Source organism: Struthio camelus, chromosome 5, assembly GCF_040807025.1.
Source record: "Struthio camelus isolate bStrCam1 chromosome 5, bStrCam1.hap1, whole genome shotgun sequence".
Lineage (NCBI taxonomy): Eukaryota > Metazoa > Chordata > Aves > Struthioniformes > Struthionidae > Struthio > Struthio camelus.
In genome coordinates, this window is record NC_090946.1 from 20,857,430 (window position 1) to 20,875,474 (window position 18,045).

Below are 18,045 nucleotides of genomic sequence, written 5' to 3' on the forward strand. Positions count from 1 at the left end.
TTATTTACGTTGCAGTAAAATACTACTAGAATGCACGCACATAATTTTGTTTCTGTGTTAAACAGCTTAAATACAGTGGCTTAAGATTCCACCTCCCGTCCTTCCCTCCAGTCTACCCATAGGTGTGGGTATAGTGTGATATGGTTCTTTTCTAGCAGAGGAAAAAATTCAGAATGATTTTCAAGCTGCTGTAATGTGCAGTAATGTGATTTCATGTTGCTGATAAAACAGTAGTCTGTATTGTGCATTTAACTGAAATGGGGAAAAACAATTTTGTCATTAAGGTCAAGGTCATGGATCTTATGCGTTTTCAAGGAAATTCTTGTCATAGGCTACAGTCATGTTTCACCTGCAGTCTTGATCTTCATTAGCTGATAGGAGGGATTTGCGGCATTGGCAATAAGTTCTGCTGGTTGCTGGCTGACTGCCAAAGCAGAGCTGCTGTTTAAGACAGCAGGTCTTTCTGCCTTTCTCCAGCCTGAAAGGCACTCTGCTTTCAAGAAGAATGCGGTGTAGGATTTTATGTCGAGTCAAAAACAACAGGCTGTCCTTGCTTCACTGAAACAACTGCATGTTTATGATTTTGTAGTTCGTGATGTCATGAGGGTGTTGGCTTTTAGGAATTTCACTACTGAGGAGGCAGTTTAAAGTGCAGTCAGAATTTTCAAGACCTGTGACTATGTAGTTGGTTTCTTTTTTAGTTAGCTCTGAACAAATGTACAGATGGATACACAGGCATGTTTTTTTGGTAAGGAATTAGCATGTGGAATATGGAAGTGATTTAAGTGGATACGATACCTGAAGGCAATGTCGAGTCAGCCTGGATTTTCAAACTCTGTTCCTCTACCAGGATATCCATTCTACCAGGTATCATGCAGGTAATATCATGTTTTAAGTTTTATCTTTTAATGTGCTTGCATATAAAGCTGTAGCATGGTGCTTGTGTTGCAAATAGAAACAAAAATTTGTTTTCCTTTCTGAAAAAAATTAATGAAATTGTAGAACTAAGGAGGTAAAAAAACAAATACAGTTTTTAAGTGATTCGTACCTGACTTCATAATTAGTTTTTCAAAGTCTGCATTTATTCAAAGCAAATGTTTTTGATTTGTTCAGATGCTAAATGTTTTGAGAATGTTGCTACCTGGAAGAATTAAGTTGTTACCCCAGAGATTTTAAAACTGAGATATGTATTCAGATATTTCAGTAATTTATTAGGAATTAGATATCTCTGTTGCTGGGAATTGTAACTTATCACACAGATTTATGGAAGCATGGATTATTTGAAGTATTTCCTTCCAGAATTGCATACGGTGAATAAAGACAGTTATTTCTATTGTAGTTCTGCTTTTAAAATTTAACAATTCACAGAAAATGTACCCATTTGGAAAGGTGATAAATGGTAATGTTGTGGTAAAGCTTAATGCTTCTCATTGGTTATCTCTTTGGTTCAACAGTCCTATTAAAAAAATCTTTCCAGAAGTGCTGTAGAACAGTTTTATAGAACAAGGGTTGAATTTTAATGATGGAATTACTGTTTCTACTGTGGAAGACTGTAATACTGCATAATAATTAGAGGGAACGTGTTACAATACCGCCGTGGCTGGAAGATCTCAGGTTTCCGGCACACCTTAATAAAGGAATGTAATCTCTGTTTATTATGTCTACATCTGAAGTCTCTGCCTCTCATCCCTGCAACAATAACAAAGGGAGGGAAAAATCTCAGTTGAAGCAGGAGTTTTGTGGTATTACTCATCTTTCTGTAATACATTTGAAGCGTAGGTTAAGAGAGTAAGTTAATAATTAACATATTCATATCCAGAAAATGTACCCGGCAGATAACCTTCATAAACTGTAGACTGTACGGTGGTGCTGGTTAGTTTTGTAAGGCTGCAGTGGTAAAGAATCGTCTGTGAATAGAAACAAAGGTGCTTCTACATATTGTTCATTTAACCACTTTTCTGTGTGATTTTTTGAAATAAATTCATGCACTTATCTGCGTATTTGTATCTCTACTTTCCCCTCAGAAAAAAGATCAGTAGGGCTACCTGGCTGTCTGATCAAGGTACTAGTGAAACCAGTGTTAGCCATTTAAGGTCAACAACAGTGATTGCTCATGATTGCTGATATTTGGCCTAATTTTGGAGGATGCTGAAGTCTGGTAGCCTTTCTCCTTTTTTATGGCCTTTTACATGATAATAGACATGGATAAGTTGGAAATCAAAGAATATAGAAATTCAGTAAATGGTAGCTGATGTGAAAGCCTTCTCTTCCCAAAGGTACGTTAGTCAAACACTGACCTTTTCGTTCCTGCTCCTTGAGATCAGAATGCCTACAGCCTACCTGGTAACTCTCTTGTTTCCACAGTTAGCTTCTGAGCAGGATGAAATCTCATGAGTGAGTTCCAAGTCCTCACCTTTCTGTTGCGAATAAAGATAAAAAATTGAAGTTACTGAACTTCTGGGTCCCCATCATTTAACTGTTTTTTGTTTGTTTGTTTAATTCTCTCCTTCCATTTCTTGTTTTTAAAAATTTGTTCTACGTGTGAATTAAGGTCATGTTCAATAATTTTCAGATAAGACGAATCCTTTCTGTGGTTTGCAAGACAGATCATTAAATGCTGTATTACGTATGTAGAATTGGGTGAATTTATTTCTTTTCATCACAAAATCATTCTGACTTTGCCACATAGTTTTTGTTCCAGTATCTGTAAGGAGAGGTTCTTTACATAATGTCCAACCACTGATAACTTGACAACTCTAACTGTATAAAATTAGTATTTCTGCAGTCATTTTAGAGTTCTTCCACAGTGCAAAATCTTCTTTCAAAGTAGTAAAATGCAGCCATTTCTGGCTGGACTAATATAGCTTCCAGAGACGGGCTGAATTAGGGTTTTTATTCCATTCTAGTTGTCGCATTATGGTGAATGAACATTTTCCAGAAAAAGAAACAGAAAGTGAGACTACAGTTTATGATAAGTGGTTTGTGATTGCCATGGAGTGAGGAGGATTAGTATTCATCGTGCTAAATTTGTGTGTTAGTAGAGACATATTAATCTAATCTGGCCTGCATCTGGGATAGCAGGCAATTAATGGTTCCATAGCCTTGAACAGAGTTGTGGAAAAACTTCAGCTTTTGGGTACACAAGTTTCGTTTTTCTAGAGGTCAGAGTTGCCTGGGTGAATTACATGAGTGTTTGGAATGGCTTATGTTTTCTGTTACACGTAAAGAGAGTAATGACTTATGTCATTTAAGTTTGGCATGGTTATTTTTGTGGAGAGGTACTTCCCCAGAACAGGCTATCATCAGACCACACCATCAGCATTTTGTTCATTGATTGCTTTCTAAAGGTTACTCGTTGTACTGATTAGACTTTGTCTTTGAGATGATGGAGGTACTGTTTCCATAACTAGGACACTCAGGATGGGATGGTCTTATAGTTGGCTGTAAATTACGGAATTACAGAATTCAAGAGTTTATCTTGGTGACTGTTCTTGAGCCATATTGTAACTCATTTTTGGTATCCATGCAAGTCGTAACAGCAGTTTCTTGGGAGCGTTTCCACATTCAGACAAAATTTATATTACATTTCATCACAGCGGTGAGAATTTTATGGATTAATAGCATTTATGTTGAAACTGGCTACAAATTTCTTGTTGTTTGTTCTATGCCACCACATAAAAGATCTAATCCAAACATTCATTATAAATAGTATTCCAAGTGATTGGAAAACACTTCCTCAAATAAATTCATCATTCTCAGATTTAATAGATTTGGATTTTATGAGACAAATTCAAAGAAAATACTACCTATGGTTTTTGTAGTTTAAGACAAGTAACAGCAAAATGTAAAACTACATTCCGTGGTTAAACTTTATATGGTAGCTCTTCCCCCGCTGCCCTGTGTTTACCCTAGGTTGACAAGAGGCCTCTTTCTTCAGAATGCCCACAATTTCCCATTGCCCTAAGCTGCTGGGGGCAGGAAGGTAGCTCTGTGTGGTTTTAGGTGGCAAAGGAAGGGAAGGAATGTAGTGTCTTAGTCATGTTTGCCAAGAGAAGCCCAAGATTTCAGTTCCATTGGGAAATTAGCTAATTGTAGCCATTTTAGAAAATGGTTGTTCTTTTTGTGTTTGCCTCAAAAACACTCTCAAGTCCAAAATAAATGTGAGTATTGCTTCTATGTTATATTTAGTTGAGTTTCAACTGTATAGACAGAGTAGAGCCAGATAATTCTGCAGTTACTGCCATGAGATAATTTCTTCAGACTATTATTTTTAAGTGAAATGTAACTTTTAGGCATGTTGATGGATGTGTGATTTTTCTAGGACAGCTTTTACAGCTATAATTTTGGAGGAGTTATGCTGCATTCCTCACACGAAAAGTGATGTGATTTTTTTTTTTTTTTCCTGTAAATACAAAACTCAATCCTGTCTCAGCTATGCACTGTTTCTGCAGTGTAATTGGGAATTCTGCTGGTGGACTGTGATATTGTTAATAATAAGATTCCTCTCTAGACAGAATATTGTTATTTCTGGCACAAATGCATAGTGGTCAAGACATGGCTGCTCTACGTAGTCCAGTCAACATAGTCCAGGGATTTTATCATTTTAAGTAGTTAAAGTAGAGTTAGAGTAGAGCGGGTTGATTTGTTTGTGTTTTAGTCCTTCGGCCTAACCAGTATCAGTATCTGCAGCCCTTTGTAAAAGTGGAATTTTGTTAATTCAAGAGGAGACGCTTGCGCGGTTAGTTCAAAATGTACTAATGCAGACTATATCTTGCCATAGTGTTATTTTAAATAAGCTATTGTAATTGAAACTAAGGAACAAATTGATTAATACTTAACTGTGGAAGGGGAAAGAGATCTTGCAGCATTAAGCTGCTGCTCTTCTGTTGAAGAGGGAGCCCTTTCTCCGTTGTCCACTTCAAATGTTAGTATTTAATGAGCACCCATTTCTTTATTTAATTTTTTTTTTTTTTTTGCTGCTGCTCTGTTTTAGATAGAGGTATACATCTTGATAGTCTTCGTACTGTGGAGTGTTAGGAGAAAGCGAGTGCTTTTAAAGGAATGAAACAATTACTGAGCTTTGTAGCGTAATCTGACAAATTGAGTTAAAATATTTGAGAAATCATGAGCTCAGGCAAATATCGAATAAGAATTAATAGCACGAAGGGCAGAAGTTGTATTAATGTACTTGTCTGTTTAGTAGCATTGACCAAACTCCTGCGTAACTATTGAATGCAACTGTTCTGAATCTGCAGAAGTACGCATGTGTAAGACAAGGATTTAGACTTTCATTTTCTTAGAATAAGTAAATCTACTGAGTAAAATGTTCTATATTTTTTTTGTCCTTTCTTATGGTTCACAACTATTTTCTTTTCCCTCCCTTGTAGGGAGAGGGGAGGAGAAAGAGGAGGGCAAAGTTTTTGACCAAATTGACAAAATATAATTAAGAATATAGTGTGCTAAATTCTGGCTTGCCTTAGAAGTTATGTTTCCCCGTAGAATTTGATTTTTAGATATGCCTACAATAATACGTAGCTTTTGTACTGGAGGGAAAAGGGGAGAAGTGTCTGCCCTTTAGATGGATAAAAATTCCTTTTCCATACTCTAGAAGAACTAGTAAAGAAAGCTGGTGCTTCTATTACTAGCTACCTCATTTACTTCTGAAAAGGAGTATATTAAATTCTGATTTAAATAGGAGAGAAAATGATCAAAATCTGAAGAAGACAGCTTTGTATATTATATCCTCTGTGAGGACAGGCTACTTCAATATAAAAATGATTTAAATTTTATATAATTGCTTTATAGACAAATAAAAAGATTGCTTTTAAGCAAAAAATTTTTTTTTCTTTTTTTCCAAGGGGCCCCACGATTAGACTGTCAGCAGTTATTTGGGCTTGACAGAGCAAACAACACATTAAAAAGCTTCACATAATAAAAAGTAACTCATTAAGCAAGACTGAACTTGAAAAAAGAGTTTGCTTGCAGGGAATAAATCTTAAGTGCAGGCAGCTCTTTGCGAAGACAAAATAATAGGAAAACTGTAAAAGATGAAGCAAGTTGCAGGATCACCATTTCTAAATTTTGTCCAGAAGATTCAAGTGCAAAATCCTGATTGAGAGGTGCTGATTAGCACGTGGACTAGTGTTGCAGTTCCTGCACCAGTTTTATCCATCGCTTCTTTTTGAAAAGTAGTGCTAGGTAAGAATGCGTTTCTTGCTTAAAATGTTTCTGGTATGGGAAATCTCTTCTCTTTTCTTTCTCTCCTACCCCCGACCACCTTTTTTCCCCTAGTCTATTTTATTCACTTTTTTAATTTCATGTGATCCATCAGGTCTTAACTGGAAATTAAAAAGTGAGCGGCCAGTAGATGGGCACATTCACAGATGTGCTTCCCTTGTGGTCTACAGGACAAACTTTCGACACCGCAAGTGCCTTTATGCTACACCAGTGTTAAACAGCACTTGTGAAACTGTTCGCCCTGGTGTGTTGCCAGTTTCGCCTGCATTGAGTAATATTGGTTGCTGCCTTCTTTAGGCACGTGTGTCACTGCTGACTTGCTTATGCACCTTATCTTCTGGCTCCTCAAGTCTCTTCCTCGATTCCAAGCATGGCTCAGGTTATGCTTCATGGTAAGCACGTAATCAGATTATTGCACTTGCAGATTGCAACAATTCATTGTAAATCATTCTGTCAGAAAAGAGGAAAAATAAGAGCATCATAATAACGCTGTCTATTAAGCGTCCTTAAAAGGAGACCAAAGTGTAAACTATGTATGATGCAAAGCAATCGCTCTGATGTGCATTACTTACTTTCATGATTAATTCTGACTGAAACTTTGACTATTTCTTTTTGTTTACTTTGTGATACCTGTTATTTCAAGCTCATTATGCGCAGAAATTTAATTGTAGCTCTTCTTCTAATGGCACTGATATTTGGCCAGCAGAACCAGTTACAACAAGTTCTATGTTAGTTTATTCTAATAGCTATTTTCTAACATTCTTTATTACATTAAAAGAAAGGAAAAATGTCTAGTGTAACTAGAGATTCTGACTTAAAAATTTTTATGCTTCAATTTTTCTGAGGATTTCTGCATGAAAAAGCAGTTTATTTTTCTAGACTGTTTTGCATCCTCCGTCCTCATTTAGAGGAATCTTTGCGTGTATGCTCTGAAACAAAACTGTTCTAGAGTGCTTGTGGTGGGTGTACATATATACAACATTGTTTTCCACAGTGACAGTGGATGTTCAGAATTCTGTTCGCTTCTCTTCTTTCTGTTAAGGTTTTTGCTTCGGTAGTTCACTAATCTACTTACAGAATTACATTAGTGAATTATTACAGTTCTTCAGTAGTTTGCTTCCCAAGATTTACAACTGTAATGGCATCTCTTAGAGCTTATGATAGCTGGATAAGATACCTCTTGAATCCTTTAAAAATCCTTATGAGGATGTATCTGAAAGTTTTCTGAAATTTACTTCTTGTTGTTGGCGGTTTGGATTATGTAGAAAAATGTACATCAGAGAACCATGCTACACTGCTGAGAGTGTATGTTCTTCATGGATTGTTTTTGAAATGCAGTATCAAAACTAACTTTGAGCATATCTTAGAAACTGAGCCTAGGAAGAAATACTGTTCTTACTAGTCTTAGTAAAAGAAACATTGGCTCGTAATAAATCCTGCAATTTAAAGGATGGTCCTAGAAAAGGTCCTGGTTTGTGCAGCGTTTAGTTAGCAATTTGAGACATGTAAACTACAGGATTTGGTTACAGTTTGGTTTGCAGAAAAAAAATCTGAAGTGTTGGTAGAAAATTTGGAAGGAACAAATCTGCAAGCTTCCTCTCTATGCAAATTCAAAGCTTCCTATTAAATCAGAAATAAGGACATTGCCACAGCTTAAAAGTGTTCTTTTTACAAGAATTAACTGTAGGAAAAGAAAAACCAATACAATTTAATTTGAAAAATTTAAATAAGTGTCAGCTAATACTTGAATTATAACAAATTGCTAATTACAGATAGTATCTATTCAAGTAAGATGTAGACTGTTTTTAGTTTCATTTTTAATGCTGTTATTTTGACTGAGGTATGATTTATGACATTGTTGATCCAATTTAGGCAGTCCTGTAATTCATTAGAAGAATTTCTCTAGGTGAAAACATCTTGCTGAAGGACATCTTCCTGGGAAAAATAAGCCTCAATTTGAACATTTATAAATGGTTACGTACGTATTCTACTTTTTTCAGTTCTTTACCAAAAGTACACTACTATTTTCTCACATGCTGAGGGTGGCCACCTTAAATTAAAGTCACTATTTCAAACAAAAGGTCAGTCCTGTTGGCATGTGAATCCTAATGCCTGTGTACACTGATCAAATGGCTGAAATGCAGATAACAGTGATGAAGCTAACGCTTCAAAATTTACATCAGATTCCCAGCTATTGTTAGTGGTTTCATTTACTCCTAACTTTAGGCGAAGAATAATCCTCTGCTAAAGACATACAGTTACCGTGCGGAGGATTGTAATGGCTGAGGACTATGATCTCATACGGGGAAGATGCCTGGGTGGTGCATAATCATGAGTAAAGTTGTTCCTGCTTCCCTAACGTATCCGTCCTGGATATGACAAGCCCCAGGTGACCAGTAGACAGAAGCATGAATCAGGTGGCACAGCATACTTTGTCACTCTGTCAGAAATTAAGGCCTGTGTCGTTTTCAGGTGGTGGTGTGTGACAGTCTGTTTCATTGGAGTCTCTCGCATGTTTTATGATTAAATTTTGCTTGCTGTAACAATTCCGGATTTTTCTTCTCAGAGTTTCGCTGTGTAATGCTGACATTAGTTCTGTCTTCTCTGTGTCTACTGCTCTCTTCTGAAGTGGAGTATCATCTCTGCTGTCGTCTTTTACTCTCCAAATTCCAGCTGTGCCTACACTTCACTGCCCCTTTGCCTAAAATGCTAAAGACCTATCCCTTTTTCCCTAAAATTTACAGAGCCTCTGATTTGAACCCTTATGGCTCAGCAGGGTTGCTGTGACTTTTCTTAGAGCTCAGTAGCGCTCTTCCTTCGTAGCTTCCTCTCCCCTTTCCCACGTAGGTAGTCCACCTTTTGCCTGCTGCTTTAACTACGTCACTTTTTTTTTTTTTTAATTCTTTCCTTGGCTCTCCTGTTAGACTGCATCAAGTTCAAGCTTGTTTTTCTTGTTTTTAAGACGTGTCATTAGGTCTGTCCCTACCCTGGTTTCTTACCAGGTTACTCCTTCCATTTCAGTCTATTCAAATGTGGTTGTAGTAAAAATGATTTGTTTTTCACTTATCTGCTATTGACTGGATAAAAGACTTCAGCATAGATTTCTAAATTTGAAATATGTCTTTGTTTACAGAGTTTGTAACTCTTACTGTGCAAGAGTAATTATTCCCCTATTATCGTATTGAAAAGTTAATTGCCTTTTGTCTTTTTCAGCCAATTCTGGCTTTTGCTGTTTCCTTCCCTCCCTCCTGTCCTCTTTAATTGTGCCTTTGTTTTCCATTGGGGTGATGCAAGGGAAGATGGCTTGCAAGTGTTGTCAGCGATCCAGAAATACTGTTCCTGAGTTTCTCTGGTGGAAATTGTTCAGACTGATGAGAAGAGTCGGGGTGTGTGTATGGGTTAGAGAAATGTTTGTGTATTGTCTTGCAGAACAACTAGACTTTAATTAGAATGATTTCCAGATGTGTTCACAAGGTACCTCCTCTGCTTTAACTCCAGCTTTTGTGACCTGTTCTGTGATGTCTGAACAACAACAGAAATACTGATGTAGCTTTTGGAGGGGGAAAGATGCAATCACGTTGTTTAGATTTTGACTAGAGAAAAATTCATGTGGAAACCTTACAGGCAGGTTTATTTTCTCCCTTTGTTGTGTTACCATAGGTGGATAATAAATCTTTTAAAATGCAGAATATTGAGTTTGTGGCCTTGAGTCAGCTTGTAATTTGTAAATCTTGGTTTGCCATTCAGAATTATTCAAATTGAGAAAAGTAGCACTAATCTATCAATACCTGCTAGGAGTCTTTTATGTTCCTTCACTGACAGAATATTTTTCTTCTGTGGATTTATGGCTGCTGTCTGCCAGGCCTCTCTTATTTCCATGTGCTGAAAACATTAGACAAATCGGCAGTAAATTTGCTAATGTGAACTTTTCTATTGCTATGCACCGTGGTCCTTGATTTCACTCTGTTGTGCTTTCTATATTCTTTTTCTGCCCACTCTCACCCTGCTGGGGTCATGATTTCTGTATTTCAGATACTAAAAGCTCCCAAATAAAGGTCCCTTATTTTTAAGCACAAGCTGTTCTGAAAACCAGAGTTGCTTAAATGTTGTAATTTTCCAAGTTTTAAAATATAATTTTTCCTAACACCTAAGCTGCCAAATGTTTGGGTAGTTTAAAACAATGAAGTTGCTATCAAGTCACTGCACTGTGTAGTTTAGGAATTTCAAGATATATTAAATATTCTCAATATGGCCTCCTTCTGGAGTCAACTTAAAGTTACGTAGAATATGTTTTATCAAAGTTCACAAGTCTGCTCCCATAATCTCCACTTTCTGAGTCAGGACTGTGAACTTTTAGAAGTTAGAACTGTTATAGATATGTAGCAAGTTACAGCATTTATTCTTTTTTGCTGCAGTACTGAAATGGCTAGGAGCTGCATGAAGTGTTTGGGCCTTAGTTTCTTCAAAGCAATACTTAACAAGCCTCCTTAGCTTTAAGTGGTTTTTTTCTCTCTGTCAGTCTGTCTGCCTGTCTGTCTTTCCCTAAGAATCAGAGTCTCAATACATGAATGCATTCTCCTCTATGTTATTTTTAAACTATTACCTCTTTACTGGTTGTTTTTCCAGGTGTGGATTTGCATGTGTTGTTTATTTTTACTTGACAGTTCATTCATCTTCTCATTGCATCACATGCAGCATATTAACTCCAGCTTGAATACTAGCCAGAACTCTTCTGCTGGAGTAATCGTTGCTGATCGAGTCCACTGATTTGGGAAAGTGAAGCCCTGTAAGTGTTAGGGTATTATTCTCAGATCCAAGCCATAAAGGTTTATATACTTCATAAAAACCTGATGAAATGTTGGCTACCACTATTGGTGTCTTGCTGAAGATACCATGGATTGTGGAGACTTTGAGGTTCAGGTTTAGAAATGTAACTCAGATGGCTGAATTAGGTCTTCAGAAAATGATTTCCTTTTCTAGGCAGTGGCAAGAAAAGCTGCATTAGAGTAAATGTATAATGCAAGTTGTTCCATATGAATCTGCTGGAATTAGTTCTGTTGAGCATAAGGGTTGGCCTCACTAGACCAATATGCTAGGTCAGGCTTTCTTTAAAAAAAAAAAAAAAAAAAAAAAGGCAAAAACAAACAAAACCCCTCCCAATACCTGAGACTGTGCTGTTAAAAGACCTGATGCTCTGAGTTCTACCTGTGAAAGTGTCAAAATGTTATCTGTAAAACTTGAAGTCAGAGCTACAGCAACAGCCATGGCTAATACTCAGTACTAAGACCATCTTTTAGACCTTAAAACGTTGTTTGTCTCCAAATGACACCTGTTGCTTCTTTTCAGCTGTTGATTTACTCTGGATTGAGAGGTATCGTGACAGGGCTCAGATTCATGGTTTGTGCATCGTGTTGTGCTCCTGTATAGAGAATTCCCATCTATGCAGGACCTGAGGAAGATTTCCACGGTGGTGATAAAGGGAAAAAAGGGCAGAACTGGAGGTTCTGGCAAGGGCAACTGGAGATGTCTCAAGGACAAAGGTGACTTTGAAATGCTCCTATTGGGAATCTGTAAAGCTGGTGCATAGCTTTCAGTTTATGGTTGCACAGAAATCCTGTAGTTTTCTTACTTCAGTCAGAAGTGATTGGTAAATCAGTATTTGCCTAATAGGCATCCTCTCCCACTTTTCTGGAAGAATGCTGCCAAACTTGTGAGAACAGGAGCAATGCAGATGGTTTAAAGAAGAAATGAAACTTGTTTCCCGGTGTCCTGAAACTCTCTACAGTCATTCCTCCCACTGGACTTGCTCATCTGTTTCTCTTCTTACAATTTTTTAAATTTAAGTAGTGACAACTGAGTCGTGTTTTTATGTCCTGTAATGTACTTGAAGGGAGTTGGGACTCTTCAAGAAAACAAAAATATGTTCCAAAGTCTTATTTACTGTGCATTTGGATCTCTAAGTTTTGGTGCTAGTATATGAAAATACATGGAAATTTAACCTGGTGATAAGCATGTGGACAATCACTGGATAATCCTTAACAACTCTCTTACTTACTTGGGAGTATCTTCAGATTAATTCCTTGAAGATTTTCCTTTTTTTTTCTTTTTTGTTTTGTTTTTGTTTGTTTGTATAGTAGAGAGCAAAAGATTTTAGCTGCAGTTCAATTGTAAGTGTATGGGCCAAAAGGGCTGTTACGTGACAAGGATGGCATAATGTATGTCTGAACACGCTTTGGAGGAGAGCAGTTTGTGCTGCAAAGGTGTGAAGCACTTTTCGTAAGTTAAGTCTAGAACACACCTGAAAAATGTATCGTTTTTCTATTTGCTGCTTTGAAAGAGGTAGTTATACTTTTCATTTTGAGCTTGCTGTCCCTAAAATTATAATGCATGCTGAATTTTTGCACCCTTTTAAATCTGATATTTACATTTTTCTCCTTACATGCTGTTTGTCTCTTGTAACATGTATGTTGATGTTTGTGCATTTGGAAGTTCTTTTATGTTTAAGATCTTTCTGGAAAACCAGATGGTGATTGAAATAATTTCAGTAACCCTTGGACCAGAAGGAGATAGTCTGATTAATTTGATTAACACTACTGGTGTCTGGAAGGTACTGTTTCTGAGTTGCCACTTCTTTTCTATTAGTTTTTTTCTATTAGAAAAACCAGTGTTTTTCTTTCGGATAGAACAGAAGTTAAATGCTTCTGTACATAGGACAAACTGCAGCATCTCTAGGATTTGATGAATTGCCAAACTTGAGGGCTTTGTAATTCAACAAATAAAGTTAGAGTCACTTCTTGATTCTTTTTTGTCAGTTTAATATTATGAAATGTATATTAATGGTTGATAATGTGTTCTATCACTTCATAATTTTATCAGTAAACTTTAAAATACATTTGTGTGCTACATCATTTTTTATGTTGGATTTTTTGTTGCTAGATATTGCTAACAGGTGAGGTCTGTTTCCTAGGACAGAAAAAAGCCAAAGATTGCAGTGGTGGAATCGTTCTTTTTATCCCTTTTTATATTGCGTAGGCAGTGTCTGATTAAGGTGCAAGTCAAATTTGACGTTAAAAGTAGCCAGCAAAATATTTATAGTGAATTGAGCTAATAATTAGATAGTTGGCAAGGTGAAAGTTCATGCAGTTGCTTAAGTTAGATGTGGCCTTCAGGAATGCTTCATTTTCAGTTAGTCTAAGGTATAGTAAATCTCCATGTAGTTAACATCACCTTTTTCTCACCTAACTTACACTACCTGTTATACCTTAAATATCGCAGAAACAAATTTTAGTTAAAACAGGAGAATACGTGTGTGTGTGTGTGTGTGTGTGTGTGTGTGTGTGTATTTTCTTGCTGTTTTTATTACCGTTTTAATGATTAAAGATATAACTCTAAAGCTGTTATCAAAATGTGGATTGTTCATCTTAAAATCTGATTTTTTTTGGTTATGCTGTACTAGAAAATCATAATGCATTGTTGAAGTGAAATCCACTATGTTTTAGCAGAGTAAGTGTATCATAACACCAGTGATGTGCATATCTATGTATTTTCTTCCTAATAAGCCCATCTCTGATCAAGTGCAAGACGAATAGCTAATTCTAACACTTCTTTAAAAAGCTTGGATTACTCAAGTGATACTGGCAATTGATATCACTTGAGACTTCTGTGATAAGGATTGATTATATTAATATTTCATAAAAACCTCTATTCAAGCACTATATGCTAGTGATTTACTGTCTTTACTAACCCAGTCTGGATTCAAGATATTGATTTAAATAATTCTGTTAGTCCCCTGAGACATTCGGTCCCTGTAAGAAATTTGATTTAAATCAACACTGGTGATAAAAACTGTACAGCTTTTGACTATTAACTTTTATAGTGTGATTGTTTAAACAAAATAAGATTAGATTTTTGTTTAGTTGGTTATTTTTCGTCAACATGCATGCCAGAAATTTTTTGTACTAATTTAGAACATTCTCCCTGTAGAACTTGTTAAATTGCATGAATATGTTTGTCTTTGTTAAATGGTACATTTTAGAAAGGCAATGAGTATTCAACGTTACTTGGTCATGGTTTGGAACAATGTACAGAAATAAGTCTTTGATTCCCTACCAGTTCTTACCCTGGCTGTAATAAGTAGTTCAACACTAACTCTTATTAGAGGGTGACTTTTTCCTAGAAAAGTATGCACATATTTTCTGAGAGTAGTCAACTCTACTTTATTTTCTCCTTTGTTCGTTGATTTAGTGCTTTAACAAATCCCTGATGACAGTAGAAATGATGCCCTTGACAAAGAATTTCAGATCAGTAGGGATTCAGTTTCTAAATCTATAGAAATTAGATGTTGAGATGAGGAAAACTTTTATTATATCTAACAGCTCTGGATTATTTCCCATAGAGTGTTCTTTTCATCCGTGTCCTTTTTTTTTTTAAGGACTTAGCAGTGGTTCAGATCAGTTCCTGTGAAAGAGTTCTTTGAATGTTATCTACATAGATAAGAGGCTTGTGAAATATTTCTGAAGCACTTGCTTCGGTGTTACCCTTTTAGTATTTTTGATCAGACTCTCTAAATATTTGTGGATAGTGAAAATATGTTTAGTTTAGATTTGAATTCCTTGTAAACGCTTACTCAGCCATTTAACTTGATGCTTCCTCCAAAAATTCTGGCAGTTACCTGTCTTCTCCTTTACCGTTAGAGACCTATAATTAAGTCAGCATTCTCCATGTAACACTGCCGTCTCATTGATGCAAAGGTTTTGCTAGTCAAATCAAAATTTGAATATGATCTTTCTTACTGTATTGAAAATGTTATTTTTCCTTCCCTCTATTGAACTTCAAACTTTTCAGAATTGATTCTTTCTAAGTGTGTTCCTTGAATATTTGTTTTGGAACTTTCTTCTCAGAAGTATTTTCTAGATTGAATCCATGTTTCCTGTGCAGGATATCCTGAACTATCAGAATAATGAATTTTTCTTTTTTCCTGTGTGCTTTTTGTTCTATTGCTTAGTTTTGTTTTTGTATTACAGTTTATGACTTACCTTGACTATAGTCTGCACTCAGGATTTTCATCTAAGCTTCCTCAGTGCCTCAAAACAGTATATCAAGTATTAAAAAAAAAAAAAAAAAAAAAGTGAGGAGGGAAGCCACCTTAAAAGAATGTTACTTTTTTTTTTTTTTTTTTTTTTTTTTTTTGCCTAGACTAAAATCTTGCATGCTGTTGGGAGCAGTTGGAAGAAAGATATCTCGTCCACAGCTTTGCCTGCATTCTTTTGAAACAAGTTAGTCCCTGATAACATTTTAGACTTCCCACTGTGTTGACTTACAACACTTACTCTGTATTGACATGAGAAGAATTCTAACAGCCATCTTAAAACTTATACTTACAAAATTATTTGGTAAATAGCAAATATTTAATGTAAATTTTTTTGGTAGGGAGAACGATAAAAAACAAGATGTTTGAGGAAAAACAGTATCAATCTGTTCATGGCAAAGTTATTCTTGAAATCTTAAATTGGTATTTTTTTTATATAGAGTAGAATTTTGTTTCAGTCAAACTGTCACCAGAATGAATGGCAGTAATTAAAATTCCCATTGTCCTCTCTGCACAAGAAAAGGGTTTTATTGTTGCCATGGTGACAGTTGAGTGACAGCTTCAAAGGGAGTAATTGCTACTCAGAGTTCTATTATGAACATTTATAATGTTTCAGAAAGGATTTCAAGACAAAACTGGATTTCTTTACTGGGCTTTCAGAACATCTTTTTTAACTGGTTGTTTGGCGTAAAGAAATATTGTCTAGATGATTTTGCTTCACAAGCTTTTTGTTTGTTTGTTTTTTAATAACTATGTGAAATATCACTGCTGATTACTTTGTCTTGGTCTGCTTTGGTCAGAAGGACCAGATTCTTAGGAACTACCACTTGATGCAACTGGTTAGAATTCATCCTGTCCTACAGATCCTATATATTTAATTTTTCTCTAATGCTTTCCTTTCACAGAATGGGTGTGTATGCATTTTTCATAGGAGGTGCATGTTACATGCATGCATATACAGCCTATGCATATAATGATGTACTGCACTTAACAGCATTATGATGACTTAATGTGTTTTAGGTAGTAAGTTTTAATAAATAATTGGCAAAAAGTAGCATGATATTATAAAGAATATTCTTATGGGTACACAAGTCTTATGAGTTAATTTTTGGAAGATTCTGTTGGAAGAGTTATTTTAGGGTTATACTTGCTTTTCCTAGCCTAAAAATTTGATAAAAATGCGTTTCCGAATAATGGGTTTTATACGTTTAGTGAGGGAAGGTATGTATTCTTGATTTTGCACTTCCCATAGTGTTTTTTTTTACCTTTACTAAATTCCATGATTTTAAGAAAGATTAGGAAAATGAAATTTACAGGTTGTAAGGATATCTGTAAACTGTAGTTTGCATTGGTACTTGCACAGAGGCATGTATTGGTCTCAAAGCATTGTATGCAACCGTAGTCCAGTTATATGCGTCCCTGCTACCACATATTCTGTGTACCCAACTTAAAATCTTAGATACTTTCATAAGTTCTGAGAGTTGTTTTATGGAAAAAAAATTAAATTAGCTTTTGTTTTAAATATAGTGAGTTTAGTTCAAGCGCCCTTGAAATACATGTAGGGTAAGAATTCCAGGTGATCATAATGGTGTGTTACATTGCTGTCTGAGTTCATGTTCTTCTGACCTCTGGTAAACACAACCTGATTTACTGTAGCTTACTGATAATAAGACTTGAAGATGGCTTTTGAATTTTAACTGATTTATTCCATATAGTGCTATCTATATATGCTTCTTTGATATATTTATTCTAAAAGACATTGTAATGAACTAGAGGAGCGCATCATAATTGAAACCCACATGCTATTCCCAAAAGATCCAAAAGGTGAACTCTGTGAATATAAAGAATTATAATCTTTAGGCATTTTACCTACTTCCTAATGTGTCTAGAGCCTCAAAATGAAACCTCAAAAAGAAAGCCTCAAGTGTGTGCGTATATACGCACATATATGCATGTGTACACATGTATCTTGTATATATGTAAACATATATATTTTGATAGGGAAAAGCAACAGCAAAAGGGAATAATTTTAATTTTTTGGTTGCATAATAGTTCATTAGCCTCACTTCATGGAGACTGTAATTCGAACATTTGGAGGTCTAAGGGACTACCATGTTTGTGGGGGGGGGGGGGGGGGGAGAGTCTATTGAGAACATGCAACAGATTTTTCTCTGCAACTGTGAATTTGATCAAATTTGGTCAGGTTTTTCCTAGAGGTGCTGAAGTATCTTGAACTTTAACTGTCCTTCTATCTTAGGTTAACCTTGCCAGATTTTAGTTCCATTTGCCAAGGAATAAGTGAACTAAGGTTGTTCAAAATATTTTCCTGTTTTCTTGTGGTACATAACTTTGATCTGAGTGGCTTAAAATGTACACTGAAGTAGAAAGTACTGTTTAAAGATGAGGTTTGATAAGTTGTGCTAACAACAGTGAAGTAACTTTTTACTGCATAGTAAGCTTTAAATGTCATTATTGTGTGTTTTATAAGTAGGTTTATAATCTCCTAAGATTACCTCTATCTTTTTCAACATATCCTGGGAGAATATTTAAGTATTTAGGAAGTCTTTTTCTAAAAAGTGTCATAGGAGTCCATACTGACAAAAGGACACATATTGCTTGATATCAGTTGATGCTGTTCTGCAAACGCTGAGAAGTGTGAGTTGTCAAATTCTGAGTGTTTGTAAATTCAGGCTTTCTTTTAAACAGTTTTCATGTTTCAG

General features: G+C 35.8%; 1 protein-coding gene across 10 annotated transcripts in view; it reads left to right on the forward strand.

Moving 5' to 3' along the window:
* The window catches only part of PLEKHA7 (pleckstrin homology domain containing A7), a 158,249-nt gene that overhangs the window by 49,724 nt on the left and 90,480 nt on the right, over window positions 1-18,045 (forward strand). For 2 of the 10 annotated variants that reach the window (XM_009684731.2, XM_068944931.1), the window contains exon 1: window positions 436-878. The exons of 6 other annotated variants lie outside the window; for them this stretch is intronic. In XM_009684731.2, the coding sequence (XP_009683026.2) occupies window positions 808-878 (71 nt within the window). In that variant the 5' untranslated portion in view covers window positions 436-807. Of the gene's footprint in view, window positions 1-392; window positions 879-18,045 lie in introns of those variants that run through there. 2 more of the 10 variants (XM_068944932.1, XM_068944933.1) reach the window with 2 other exon arrangements.